We start from the raw sequence: 13,971 nt of genomic DNA, 5'->3' as shown, positions 1-13,971 counted from the left end.
GTCTCAAACTCATTGTCTTGCATTTAATAATCAATTGAACTTTTCCAGAAGACATGAAAAGTTTGATTTCTTGAAAAATGTTACTCTTAATAGGCTCTCAAGAATTCAGATAGTGGCTTTAACCAAGTCAGTTTTGGAGACTGAACCTAAGATTTTAAATTTCATGTCAGAAGAAAGAAATTAATTCTAAGAAAATTATTTCTACTAAGTTTGTGCCTATCTACTTCAACTTCTTCTTTATGTCCTAATGACGCAAGTAAAGAGCAACTCCAACTCCATTCTGATAGGAAGCTTTTTGCTTGTTGTTACATATTGTACTTGAGCTTAAATCCCAATACCTTCATAGCTTCTTACCTTCATAGTTTCAAGCAGATGTGATCTTCCCATTCCCTAAATTTCTGTAGTAAAATTAGCTTACTAATGGCTGGAGTTGTGAGATGGAGGTGTCATAGATTGACAAAACAACCTGAGGTTTGGAGTCAGATATTTTCTAGTGATGTGACTTTGGGCAAAGTATTTAATTTCTATGATTGTGTTTCCTCATCATTAAAATGGGGAGAAGACTTACACTGCAGAGATGGACGCACCTGAATATCTTGGTCACTTAGGGATTGGTAGACATTCAGAAATAACAATTAGTACATTTCTTATTTCTGTCTACTGATCTATTTCCTCTAACACTGTCTTAACTTTTACTTCGTGTTTAGCTTTTCACTTATTTGTATATTTCCTCCCAACTGTATATGGCTATGATGTTGTCTTTGAGTATTCCAAAACACAACTTACACATTATTGATTTTCAAAATATTCATTGGCTATTTGCATCTGAATGTGCTGGGTGCTGAGAATACGAAGATGGATGAGACATATCCTCGACTTGAATAGTTTGTAACATAATACTGTGGTAGCATTTTCAAAGCTGTATGGCAAGATTTGAGTCTATGCATTTACTTCATTGACCATATACTTTTTCTTTTCTAATAAATCACTATCAATTAAACATTGTCAGCAGCAAGAACTATCTAGGGAGTGACTAATAGGTACTTCCCCTGCTAAACCCTTCCTAAAAAGACAGCCATATTTTATGATGACTAAGACTCTTGCTCTATAAGCACTAAGTGGTTAGCTTAGGAAGTTATTTAGCTGAACATGTGACTAAGACCTTTCTGGAAAAAGGAGTCTCCATATTGGTGTTCAGATGAAGAGCCTGTGCATCTCCCTTGTTAGGTCTAGTGTTGAATGCCAAAGTCCTAGGAATTCACTAGAAAACCACAGACAGTATTGGGGCTTTTAAGTTGTATATAAGACATAAATTTAATTGGCCATTAAACTTGAAATTGTTAAAGTTTCTAAATGGTAACACTGTCCAATTAAACACATTTTTGAATGCTATTAAATTTTTTTTAAATCCCTTTTCTCAGAGACAGTAGTTTCTTAAAAAAGGAAAAGCAAATACTATACCCCATCTATTTTAATTGGAGAAATGCTCTGAATGGAAAAGAAAAAAAAGAGAGCCCTATTTGCCTTACTTTCTCTTTGAAGAAAATATATTTGTAATAAATATCTCAGTCAAAGTGTTAATATCTCTAATGTGAAGGAATCCTACAAATTGATAAGAATATGAGGAAAGTCATGATATAAACTTTGACAAATGATAAGAATGGGTAATTCACAGAAAAGGAAATTCAAATGGTGAAGGGAAAGCAAATAGAAACAAAACATTCAATCTTCATCCTTGAATTGGCACATATTAAAAAGAACATCCAGTGTTGATAAGAATGTAGAGAAAGGTCTTCTCATATATTGCTGGTGGAAGTGGGCGTTGCTACATTAAAATAATAATAATAATAAATTTATAAAAATTAATAAATGAACTCTTTGACCTAGGAATCTTGCCGGTAGAAATAACATCTAAATTTAAGGATATTTAAAGATATATACACACAATAATTTTGGGGTTTGTTTGGGATAGCTGTAAACTGGAAAGAATCAATATAATAAGTGATTGAATTAGCTATAGCACATCTGTAAGTTAAAATATTACACAACTATTAAACTAATGTTAGAATAATACTCACTGATCTAGAGAGATGATTACAATGCACTATAAAAAAGCAAATTATTGAGTAATGTGTATAGGGTGTATTTTAAAAAGCCATGTTCTTTCTATACAAATAGTGTATGATACATAACATATATATAAACATCCTTTTTCTGTTAGATATTTATATTAACAAGGAGGACAGTGTGGGAGGACATATCTCTGGTGTTAGCATTGGTTACTTTAAGGAAGCTGAGATGGAGAACTTTTTTTCATCTTTGTTTTATTTTGTTACTTTTTATTTCATTAAAAAAATTTTTTTTACGTTTATTTATTTTGAGCGAGAGAGAGCGTGAACAAGGGAGGGGCAGAGAGAGAGGGAGAGAGAGAGAGAATCCCAAGCAGTCTCTGAGCTGTAAGTGCAGAGCCTGATGCAGAGCTCAGACTCATGAACCACGAGATCATGACCTGAGCTGAAACCAAGAGTTGGACGCTTAACCAACTGAGCCACCCAGGCGCCCCTTTTTCTAAATTTATTTTTAATGTTTATTCTTGAGACAGAAAGAGAGAGAGAGAGGGTGCAAGTGGGGGAGGGCAGAAAGAGAGGGAGACACAGAATCTGAAGCAAGCTTCAGGCTCTGAGCTGTCAGCATAGAGCCCCATGCGGGGCTCGAACTCACAAATCCGTGAGATCATGACCTGAGCCAAAGTTGGATGCTTAACCAACTGAGCCACTTAGGTGCCCTGATTTTCTATTTGTTAACGTACTTCATCCATTTAAGCCAGTATTCCATTCCAGATTATAAGTCCCTTTTCTCCCCCAGGAAAATCATTTCTTAAAGTGTACCTCTAGAAACAGTTTACTCTTCTACTTGGAACACTTTATTTAATTCTAAGCTAATGGGATTAGACCAAGCACCACGCAGATATTTACTGGGCATCCTCATTGTACTGGAATTTAAGTACCTAGACATTCTTTTTTATTGTATGAAGTAAGTGGCTATATTCTCTTTACACAAGACATTTACTTCTTTGAATTTTAGAGATGAGTATAGTTTTTCATCAGTTTCTAGGACACAAGTATTTCCCAATTTAACATCTCTGAAATCAGGAGGTATCTTAAAAATTAGATTTGATGAAATACTGTAAGGATGGGGGAAAATGGAGCAAGCAGAGTATATTCAGAACACTGGATTTGACCAAGTCATTAAACCCAAGTGGAAAATCCAAGAGGAAAAAGAACAAGGAGAGAAGAGGCAGTAAGGTAGTATCATCCAAGAGACTAGAATTTTCCTTTGCCTGTGCCAGGATTCCAGGAAATGGTGGTCTTTTATACAAGAAAGGAGGATTGGGGAATAAGGAGGCCAATAATTTGAATGTTTGTGGAGTCTTGTCTCTTTTACTGTGCGTAGGGGAGAACTGAGTGAAGATAGGACAGAGACCGGTCTTAAAAAAAAAGATAATGTAAAGAAGGTAGAGAATCTTAGAAGAAATTTTAAAAAGAAAGCTTGTAAATCAAAGTTGTTTTAATAATTATTTGGTAGTCTTGGGGAATTGATGTATATTCAATGAAGTGTGTTACACTGAGACATATAGTTGATGATAAGTTCAAATTATCATCATCCTTTTTCTTTGGAAAAGGTCAGGATGTATATCAATTCAGTTGCAATACATAAACAAAGAGAATGACAATATCCATTCTTTAAAAAATTTTTATTTAAATTCCAATTAGCTAACGTACAGTGTAATTAGTTTCATGTGTACAAATTAATGATTCAATGCTTACATATAATGCCCAGTGCTCATTACAAGTGCCCTTCTTAATCCCCGTCACCTCTTTCACACATCCCCCCACCCACCTCCCCTCATATTTCCTTTATTATGAATATTGTATGAATTACTTTAGTGTAGAGTATTCTCTCTAACAGTTTGTTGCTTTATGTCTTGGCCAGTTTCAAATTCCTGGGATAGATTTTCATTTAAAGCCAATGCTTTCATTAGGCAAAACCTTTTGGAATGTACTTAACAGAATTAAAAATCTTCCATTCACTTACTTGAACTCCAAAAGGTTCATTTCATGGCGATAATCCCCCTGGACCATCTTTAAATTTGAGGTTTGCTCAGAACTGGAAGCCTCAATCTTTCCTAAGAGCTGCATTACCTAATGAAAGTACAAAAGGGAGCTTGTGTGTGTGTGAACAAAATCACTAGCACTTAAATTAATTATACTTTATTCCTAAAAGAGCCAAGAAACAGACTTGATCCTAAATTAAAGCATATTTGCATTTGAAAATGATCTTTTCTAAAGGAATGATTCAATAGTTACAGAACTATCTTCAAGGAAAGATTTATAGGGAAGTGTTCCATTCTGCTGTCTATAATATTCATCTTGATAATAGGCTACCTAATGATATAACAAAAGGCTGCTATTGATATTGGTTTATCAATTGTTTAATTTTATTCCTTCTTTACTTTTCCCCCAATTACTGTGTAAGCCGGTATGTATCCTCGATCACCACTACAACCTTAGTGCACATCAGTTGACCAATGATAAATATCCACCAAATACTTATTGAATACATGTTTAAATGTACAATTAATTGGGCTCTGAGGAAAACACATGAGTGGCCTAAGATTAGGCCTTAGGAATTTCCTTAGGTGAAATGACTTTAGAGCATAGAAAGGAAACAACAAGTTCCAGGTCTGGAAGTTAGGATAAGAGGGTCTTCTACACATCCAGAAACACTGAGGAAGTTCCTTTAGGTAAAAGGACTGGTTTGGAAAATAGACACAGAATTGTAGCACATAATCACATGTAAACTAATCACTGTCTAGGGGAATGAAACTACATGATGGGCTTTGGCCAAACAGAATTCAGCTCCTGAAACAGTCGCATGGAGGAAAATGGGCAGTTAACAAAATCTAAGTTTTGTTTTTTTTGTTTTTGTTTTTTTAATTTAAATTCAAGTTACTTAACATACAGTGTAGTACTGGTTTCAGGAGTAGAATGTAGTGATTCATCAGTTAGATATAACACCCAATGCTCATCCCAACAAGTGCCCTCTTTAATGCCTATTACCCATTGAGTCAATCCCCCAACCCACCAAAATCTAAGTTCTCTTAGAAAAGAAAGAGATGGATAACAGAAGGGTTTGAATATATAAATGTTGGGTGGGCAACCAATAGCACATGAATGGCTATTTATAGAAGATTCACTTAAAACAGGCTCCTTATAGGAGGTACACTTAAAGGCAGAATTCTTAACAATAAAATATCAGGCAAATATATCACTGGCAAAAGCAAAGGAAAAGAAAGCCAGGGGCGTCTGGGTGGCTCAGTTGGTTAAGCATCTGTCTCTTGATTTTGGCTCAGGTCACGATCTCACATTTTGAGTTCAAGCCCCATGTCTGTGCTGTCAGCATGGAACCTGCTTGGGACTCTCTCCCTCTCTCTCTCTCTCTCTCTCTCTCTCTCCCTCCCTCCCTTCCTCCCTCCCTCTCTCTCTGCCCCTCCTTTGCTCTCTCTTTCACTCTCTCTCTTTCAAAATAAATGAATAAATAAATAAATGTAAAAGAGTCTTAAAAAGGAAAGCCAGCAGAACAATATTGTTAGATAAAATGTTATTTGAGGCAAAATATGTTAAATGAGACAAAGGTGGTCATTTTTACAGATGAAGAGTAGACTGCACAGTGAAGAAGTTTGAACCTTTATTTACATTATATATTGACTAAAAAATAACAGCTATAGAATTACAAGGATAAAGGGAGATGATATATTAATGATTTTAAATGATTTCTCTGTCACCAACAAAGGCCAAATAAGTAAAATATAAATAAAGATATAGGAAAATATGAAAAGTATAACTTATTTAGTCAATTTATATACCAAGCAATCCAACTTGCAAACAGCAAGAAACACTCATTCTTTCCCAGTGCCCAGTCAGCCTTTGCAACAACTAAGTAGATATGTGACTATAAAGAGCTCACATTATTCCACAAAGTGGGAAAAGTACAGATCATGACTCTATACTGCCCAGAAAGTAGAAATTAATAAGAAAAGTATAAAGAAACAAAAATCTGACAATTTGTATTAAAAAAAAACAAACCTCTTTTAATTCTATTGTTTAATTCCAGTGTTTCACATGGAAATGTGCCTCTCAGATCCCCTACTAGGAGGAGCATAATTGGCCAAGGGCCCGACTGCTATGTTTCATACATATTACCATGTGTGGATATCATACTTCCCATTGGCTGCTTCCAGTGAGTGTCTGAATAGTATTCCTATGATGAGGGACTTTGGTTCAAAGAACTTAATGAAACTATTAGAATGGTTGTCTAAGACCTTCTCTCTTTTTCACTGGAGTCAGAACTATTTTGTAGTCTGATGGCTCTTTCCATCTCTTCCAGCTCTCTCCCCATTTTCCTTCACAGTTGTTTTTTTTTTCCTTAGTAAATCTCTTGCTCATCAGCTCTTTTATGGCATTTGCTTCTCACAGGACTAACACAAGTGTCAAAGAATAACTCAACTCTGCAATTACAATTTACTTAGGAAAGGATAATAAGACATTATATATCAACAGGACACGGCCACATCTATAATCAGTGGTAAATTTGTGGCATTAAATGTTTCCATAATTACATAAAAGGCAGAATAAAGCTATGTAAACCAACAACTAAAGAGAATAAAGCTATGTAAACCAACCATTAAAAAGAATAACAAACCTAACCAAGGGAAAGCAGAATGAAGAAACTGACAAATTGTGATAGGTGGACTGGCTCCTTTAAGATGTCCATTCTCTAATTCCTAGAACCTGTGTATATGATATGTTAGATGGCCAATGGCATTTGTAGCTGTAATTAAGGTTACAGACCTTGAAATAGAGAGATTATCCTGTCTTATCCAAGTGGGTCCAATTAAATCACATGAGCCTTTAAAAGCAGAGAACTTTCTCCAGCCAGAGTCAGAGAGATTTGAAGCATGACAAGGACTTGGCCTGTTCCTGGAGAGAGGCCACATGGAAAACATGAGAAAGAAGGCTGGCATCTGGGGGAACATGTCTCCAACTCCAGCAAGAACCTCAGTCACATAACTTCAAGAAACTGAATTTGGCCAAAACTTGAATGAGTCTGGAAGAGAACTAATTCCCAGAGCTACCTCAAAGAAACATAGCCCTGCTGATATCTTGATTTCTGTCTTGTGAGACCCTAAGCAGGGGATTTACTCTAGCCCACCAGGCTTTTGACTTGCAGCAACTATGAGATAATATATTTATGTTGCTATAAACTACTGAGTGTGTGGTCATTTGTTATGGCAGCAATAGCAAACTAATATACAAACATTAAAAAAATTGAGAAGTAAAAAAATTATAGGATTGATAGGTAAACCCCAGGGTTGTTTCTTTGAAAAGGTAGTAGACAACATTTTTCTTGGTCTAAACGTAAAGAAAACAAATAAATACTAAAATTAAGAAAAAGGAAAAATAGAGTAGATATAAATATGATCCAAATAATGTAGTGAGAACATTCACAAAGCTGAAGTGATAGACGAAATGGAAGCCAAATAATTATAGATTTTAATTCACTTTTCTCAATCCAAGACAGAAGAAAAAATCAAAAAAATACATAAGGATACAATAGACCTAAACAATAAGCAATGTTTTACATAGCGACTGAACTTTGTGCCCTAAAAATACGGAATATATTCTTTTAGAACGTGTAGAAAATTTTTCTATCCAGATGCCAAAATAAATCCCTCAAAGTATTCCAAAAACTCAAACGGGTATATACATAAAAATTTCAATTACAGGGAGATAAAACTAAAAATGAATACTAGGATAACAAAAAAAATCCTTAACTCAGGAAAAACAACAACCCCTCTTAATCTGTTCAATCAAAGGGAAAAATACAATATACAACTGCAGAATTTCTAGAAAACCATGAGAACACTATATCAACCCTAGGGGATACAGGGAAGTAAATAAATTCTCAGGGAAAATTCATAGTCAAAAATGATTCTGTCAGCAAAAGATTACAAATATTTTTGGTTCAAAAAGTTAGAAAATTAACAGCAAAACACATCACAGGAAAAGGGAAAAAAAGACAAAAACTTGAATTGCTGAGAACACATGGAGAACAAAATAGAAGAACTTAAAAATACATAAAAAGAGTGGCTCAATGGGGAGGATCAATATAATTATTAAAGCACAAACACCTAATTAATCAAAAGGTCAAAAAAGCACAAATAAAATGGTGAGGGGAAAAATATAAAAGCAGAAGGAATGAAAATAATCTTCATAGTATTTTGCACAATTTATGCAAATTAATTTCAAAATCTGGATGAAAAAGGTACTTTTTTCCAAGCAGAAGTAATTTACTAAAGCTGACCCTTGAAAAGATTTTCCATGGAAAAAACTGAGCAAAGATATCAAAGAACTCTTCTTTCCACTAAATCATTAGGCCTAAATGGCTTTGGAGGCAAACTACTGAATCTTTAAAGAATAGGTCATTGCAATGTTTTTAAAACTGTTTCAGAGCATAGAAAAAGAAGGGAAACTTCCAAATTATTTTCATGAAGTCAGCAAAACATCGATTCTAAAATCTGAAAAAGGTTGCACAAAAAGACTAATCTTGTTTATAAATATTGATGCAAACTTCTTAAATAAAATATCAGCAAACAGTATCAGCACAGTTTTAAAAACATCATAATCAAGCACAATTTAATTTTTAAAACAAGAATCGTTTAATAAGAAATATATTAATACAAATAATTATGCCAGCATAGTTGAGGAGAAAATTCACATGATTATCTCCACAAATAATGTTGAAAGGCATTTGACAAATTCGCAATCATTCTGGATTACAAACAAAAACTCAATATAATAGCAATAGTGCATCAAACATGTTCACTGAGGAAACTAACTTCCCTCACCATAAGGGAAACCCTGGGGGAATTTCCATTAACGTCAGGAACAAGAGCAGGATGACCACTATTCCCACACTATTTAATACCATACTGGAGTTATTAAGGCAATTATAGCAGGGAGAGAAATTGTGTGTATGAAAGTGAAAAAAAATGAGTAAAATTATTATTTAAAAATCATGATTGTGTGCCTGGAAAAACAACAACAAACTGGAAAATTTCTATAATCAAGAGGAGAATTCACTAATAGAAGATGAAATTAATATAGCTTTCATTATATACAACTAACAACTCATCAGAAGATATAATGAGACCCCACTACAATAAACTAAAAAGAAAAAAGATAACAAAATCCCAAAATATATTGAAGATGATGTGAACATGAGGAAAATTTCAAACTATTCTTGAATGATAGAAAAGCAAACCTGACAAATAGGAAGCACACTATGTTCTTGGATAAAACACTCAGCATTATGATTCAGTAAATTCAAAAGTTAATTTATGATTTAATGTGATTTCAATAAAAATTAAAAATGAGTTATTATTTGCTGGGAATAGACAGACTGATTTTAAAATCATATGCAAAAACAAACAATTATCACCAGGGAAAGGGAGAAAAGAAAGCAATGAAAGGTACTTGCTGTACCAGATACTAAAAGTACTATAAGGTCTCAATGATTAAAATAATAATTAAGGCACATTCTATATTAGAAAAACTCCAAATGGATCAAGAACTTAAATATAAACAGTAAAGCCATGAAAGTGCTAGAAGAAAATATGAGTAATTATTTTGAGAGGGGGAGACAGACAGTGCAAGTGGGAGAAAGGCAGAGAGAGGGGGAGAGAATCCCAAGCATCTCCATGCTGTTAGTATGCAGCCCAACATGGGGCTCAATCTCATGACTGAGATCATGACTTGAGCCAAAATCAACTTAGCCACCCAGCACCCCTAGGGAATTTCTTTTTAAGTGTGACTTAAAAGAAGCTACAAAAAAAAAAAGCTGATAAATTTAGCTATAAATATAGAACATAAGCATGACAAAAGTCAAAAGAACATATAAAGAGCTCCTAAAAATTGAGAAGAAAAAGAAAAACAGACCAATAAGGAAATGGATAAAAGAGATGAACAGATAACTCGCTGAAAAAGAAATGAAAATAGCTCTTGAAGATGTGAACCTCATTCACAATGAGAAAGGCTAAGTGAAGGGGTGCCTGTGTGGCTCAGTTGGGTAAGTATCCGATTCTTGATTTCAGCTAAGGTCATAATCTCATGGTTGTTTATCAGTTTGAGCCCCATGTTGACCTCTGCACTGACAGCTCGGATCCTACTGAGGATCTGCTCTCTCCCTCTTCTGCTGTGTACACGCTCTCTCTCAAAAATAAATAAATAAATAAATAAAATTAAAAAAACAGAAAGGAAAGGCTAAGTGAAACACAGAGATTTTAGCTTTCTTTTTCCTATAAGAGTGGCAAAATTCAAAAGTCAACACCATTGGTGAGGCAATATGTAAAATGTCCTCATTTTTACATTTTACATATCGCCGATGGCTATGTAATATGATCAAAACCCTACAGACAGCAAGATACCTGAAAATAACAAACATGTATTTTGACCCAGCAATCACACTTCTGGTAATTGATCCTACAAACATACCTATGGACATACACACAATGACATAGGTGCAAGTTACACCTTGCAGCATTGTTTGAAAGAGAAAAATACTAAAAAATGTCCAAATGTCCATCTGTGAGAGATTGGTTAAATGAGTGAGCTATTGAACACAGTGGAGAATATGCAGTTGTAAAAAAAGAATGAGGAAGCTTTCCATGTATTAGTATGACTGATCTCCAGGATGTATTTGTTTAGTTAAAAAAAAAAAATAGGTACATATTAGTGTGTGTGTGTGTGTGTGTGTGTGTGTGTGTGTAATATGCAACCTTATTTGTAAAAAGGAGAAAATAAGAATATATTTGCATTTGTTTGTATCTGCATAAAGGCATACTGAAGAATCCACAACAGAATAATAAAAATGGTTTTCAGTGAGGAAATGAAAGAATGTGATAATGGTGACAGAGGTGGGCACGAAAATTCTCAGTGTATATTTTCTTATGTAGTTTTGATTTGTGAACCATACATATCATCTGTATTACCTTAAAAAAAAAAAACTAAGAATAAACTTCAGTCAGTGTCACTTTTTTGAAAAAGTTTTTAAGTTTATTTATTTAGAGAGAGAGAGAGCAGGGGAAGGGGAGGGAGACAGGGAGACAGAGAATCCCAAGCAGGCTCCCCACTCTCAGCACGAACCCCAATTCAGGACTCGAACTCATGACCCATGAGATATGACCTGAGCTGAAATCAAGAGTTGGAGGCTTAACTGACTGAGCCATCCAGGCACCCCAAATCAAATTTTGAACCTAGGTGCAAAGTCAAATGCTGAATGATTACACAATGACTGTATGGCAGAAATGCAGAAATGTTTCAGTATTGGGAAATGTATTGACATAGCACATTAGAAGTCCAAAGAAATAAACAAGTGAACAAATAAAAACCCAAATTAAAAAAACCCTGATATGATGATGTAAGCATTTTTTGATGTCTACAAGGCATTTTTTAAGGTGAAATGTTCAGTCCTAATAAAAACTGAGCACTAATTAAAACTACTGGAAGTAAGTAGGAATTGAAGGTTACTTTAACATGGTTAAAAATATATCACACCAACATCCAAAAGAAAACAACAAAGACATCTCCAGTATAATAAGAAACTAGATAAATTGCCTTCTATGACCACTTTTATTTAACAATCATCTGGAAGATCTGGTCATGGCTTTAAAGTATTTAAAAAAAAAAAGTACTGAGGTGTTACATCAGAAAACCAGAGGTAACATGGTTATGATTTATTTTTGATATGACTAGGTATTTTGGAAAACAAAGAGACTCAACCAAAAAACTATTAGGACTTAATTAGATGGGCGCATAGGTGTGGGCAAGGTGAGCCCAATGGGATTGGAGTAATCTATGTGCCCCTTTGAACTTTCTGCTCTTGATTATTTGGTCCTATGAACAAATAATCATACACCAAACTTACATGTCCCCCTATTCTCAAAGGATTTCCACTTTGTTCTGCCTAAATGACTTCAGAGAAGTGCTTATTGTCATATAAGGTATATGACAAAGTAAGGCACAGAATACTTTGCATTGGCTCTTTTAGTTAAGCCATTGGGAGGGTGAAAAAGGAAAGGCATTTCAGGCAGAAAAAAAGCACAAACAATATGGAGCCTGTGTAATGTCTTAGAATGAGTACAGACCTACCTCCAGATTGTTCAGTACCACTGGGTATGAGGGGTGAACCAGGAAAAATGGGGTGAGCTGAAAAGATAAGCAGGGGGCCAGTGTAGAGATGGCCTTTAAAACCAGGGCAATGGATTTGTACATTATTTTGTGAGAGATGTAACCTATTGTAGGGATATAACATAATCAACTCACATTTAGGTTGGCTATTTAATAATAGTCCATGAAAAAATGTTTTGCTTATAATCTTTGGTTCTACAGTCTTTGAGGAAATCCCAGAGAGTAAAAGAATAGCAACAGTGGAATCAAGTAGCACAGGCTTATAATGGGTGGCTACATTGGAACATAGGAGGTACTCATTAAAGTTTTGTTAATTCAACTGACAGTGCTCATGGTATATATGCATGCCTGTCATATTTAAACACTTTGGAAGTAAAGAGTTCTTTTGAAAAATTTCCACCCGACTAGGCATTTTGATAAGCTATAATGATCTTCTGGCAATAACACATAATGTAAGAGTTCCAAATATTTTCAGTTACCTTCATATCCAAGTTCTTAGAAACAGTTTCTAGGGCAGACATGAAATTTTGAATTGTTTTCTCAATTTTCTGGTGCTCATGCCTGATGAACTGAATGTCTCCAGAAAGCTTCACAATGCTGGAGTCACATCTAGTGGCAAGATGAAAATTGGGGTAGATGAAGACATTGGGAGAAAATGGGGGGAATTTTTGATTTTCAGTCTGATATATTAATACGGTCATAGGAGTTCCAACAGGTTTTGATATTGGGAGAGTACTCCCTACTGCCTGTGGTTAGGTAAAATTGAAACTTTATCCTGTTCTATATTGCATTTTTTTTTTTAATGTTTGGAAAGTTTTATTTAAATGTCTTGTGTTCCCTTTTAACCAACACCAAAAAGAGAAAAAAAAAATTTTGCCGTTCCAAACAGGGGTGTCGCTTCAGAGAGGAGTGGGCGTGCGTGTTAAGAGCTGGGAAGTGTCCGGCCACCCTGGGGTTGGATGGCCAGTCCCAGTTTACTTCCTGGGAGCCCCTGGCGGCCTCGGAATGAGTGAGCAAACCCCCATCCTGCAGGGAAGGACTCGGTCTCCCCTGCGGGTAGGGACATGAGCATGATGGGGCCTGGTGGTTCCAATCCACTTTCCTCTAGTCTCTTTGTTGGATCCAAGATTGTCAATTCTCCTCTGGCTACAAAGAGTCTTAGCTCACCATCATCTTCCAACCCATCTTCAAAAACCAATTTCCCTCCTCTTAGCCCCAGTCACAACTCCTGCTCCTGGAGTGGGCTCAGTCAAGTGTTATATTAGGACAAAAACAATTCACAGTAACATGTGAATGAAGTTTTGGCTCATAAAGTTGCACATGGTATTTTAAGAAGTAATTCTAGTGAAACGGGGTTGGAGTTGAAGATTAACCATCTTTCCAGCATGTCAGGGAAGCCCACCCCATATCACTACTCAAGGCTTCTCTTGGGAGACGGCAGGTTACGTACTTTGTTATCAGTTTCAATACACTCATATATGCATGAAATATATGCACTCATAAATGCATGGAAGATATGGAGAATGCTGAAGGACTGTGTTTTTTGTGTAAAGTTATCAGAGATCACTGTTAAGTTTATAATTTTATAAAACAATTCTTTGTCCTCAAATAATATTTGTTAGGAACTACATTTCATGCTATCATGCAAAGTGCTATAAATATA

General features: G+C 35.1%; 1 protein-coding gene across 4 annotated transcripts in view; it reads right to left on the bottom strand.

Moving 5' to 3' along the window:
• FAM81B (family with sequence similarity 81 member B) overlaps nucleotides 1-13,971 on the bottom strand; it is a 54,739-nt gene that overhangs the window by 8,554 nt on the left and 32,214 nt on the right. For all 4 annotated transcript variants that reach the window (XM_049647593.1, XM_049647595.1, XM_049647596.1 and 1 more), the window contains 2 exons: nucleotides 12,788-12,917; nucleotides 4,096-4,202 (listed from right to left, as the gene is read on the bottom strand). In XM_049647593.1, the coding sequence (XP_049503550.1) occupies nucleotides 4,096-4,202; nucleotides 12,788-12,917 (237 nt within the window). The remainder of the gene's footprint in view (nucleotides 1-4,095; nucleotides 4,203-12,787; nucleotides 12,918-13,971) is intronic.

The sequence above is a fragment of the Panthera uncia genome (assembly GCF_023721935.1).
Source record: "Panthera uncia isolate 11264 chromosome A1 unlocalized genomic scaffold, Puncia_PCG_1.0 HiC_scaffold_17, whole genome shotgun sequence".
NCBI classification, from domain to species: domain Eukaryota; kingdom Metazoa; phylum Chordata; class Mammalia; order Carnivora; family Felidae; genus Panthera; species Panthera uncia.
Note: the sequence above shows the minus strand (reverse complement) of the source record. Positions and strands in the feature narration are given on the sequence as shown.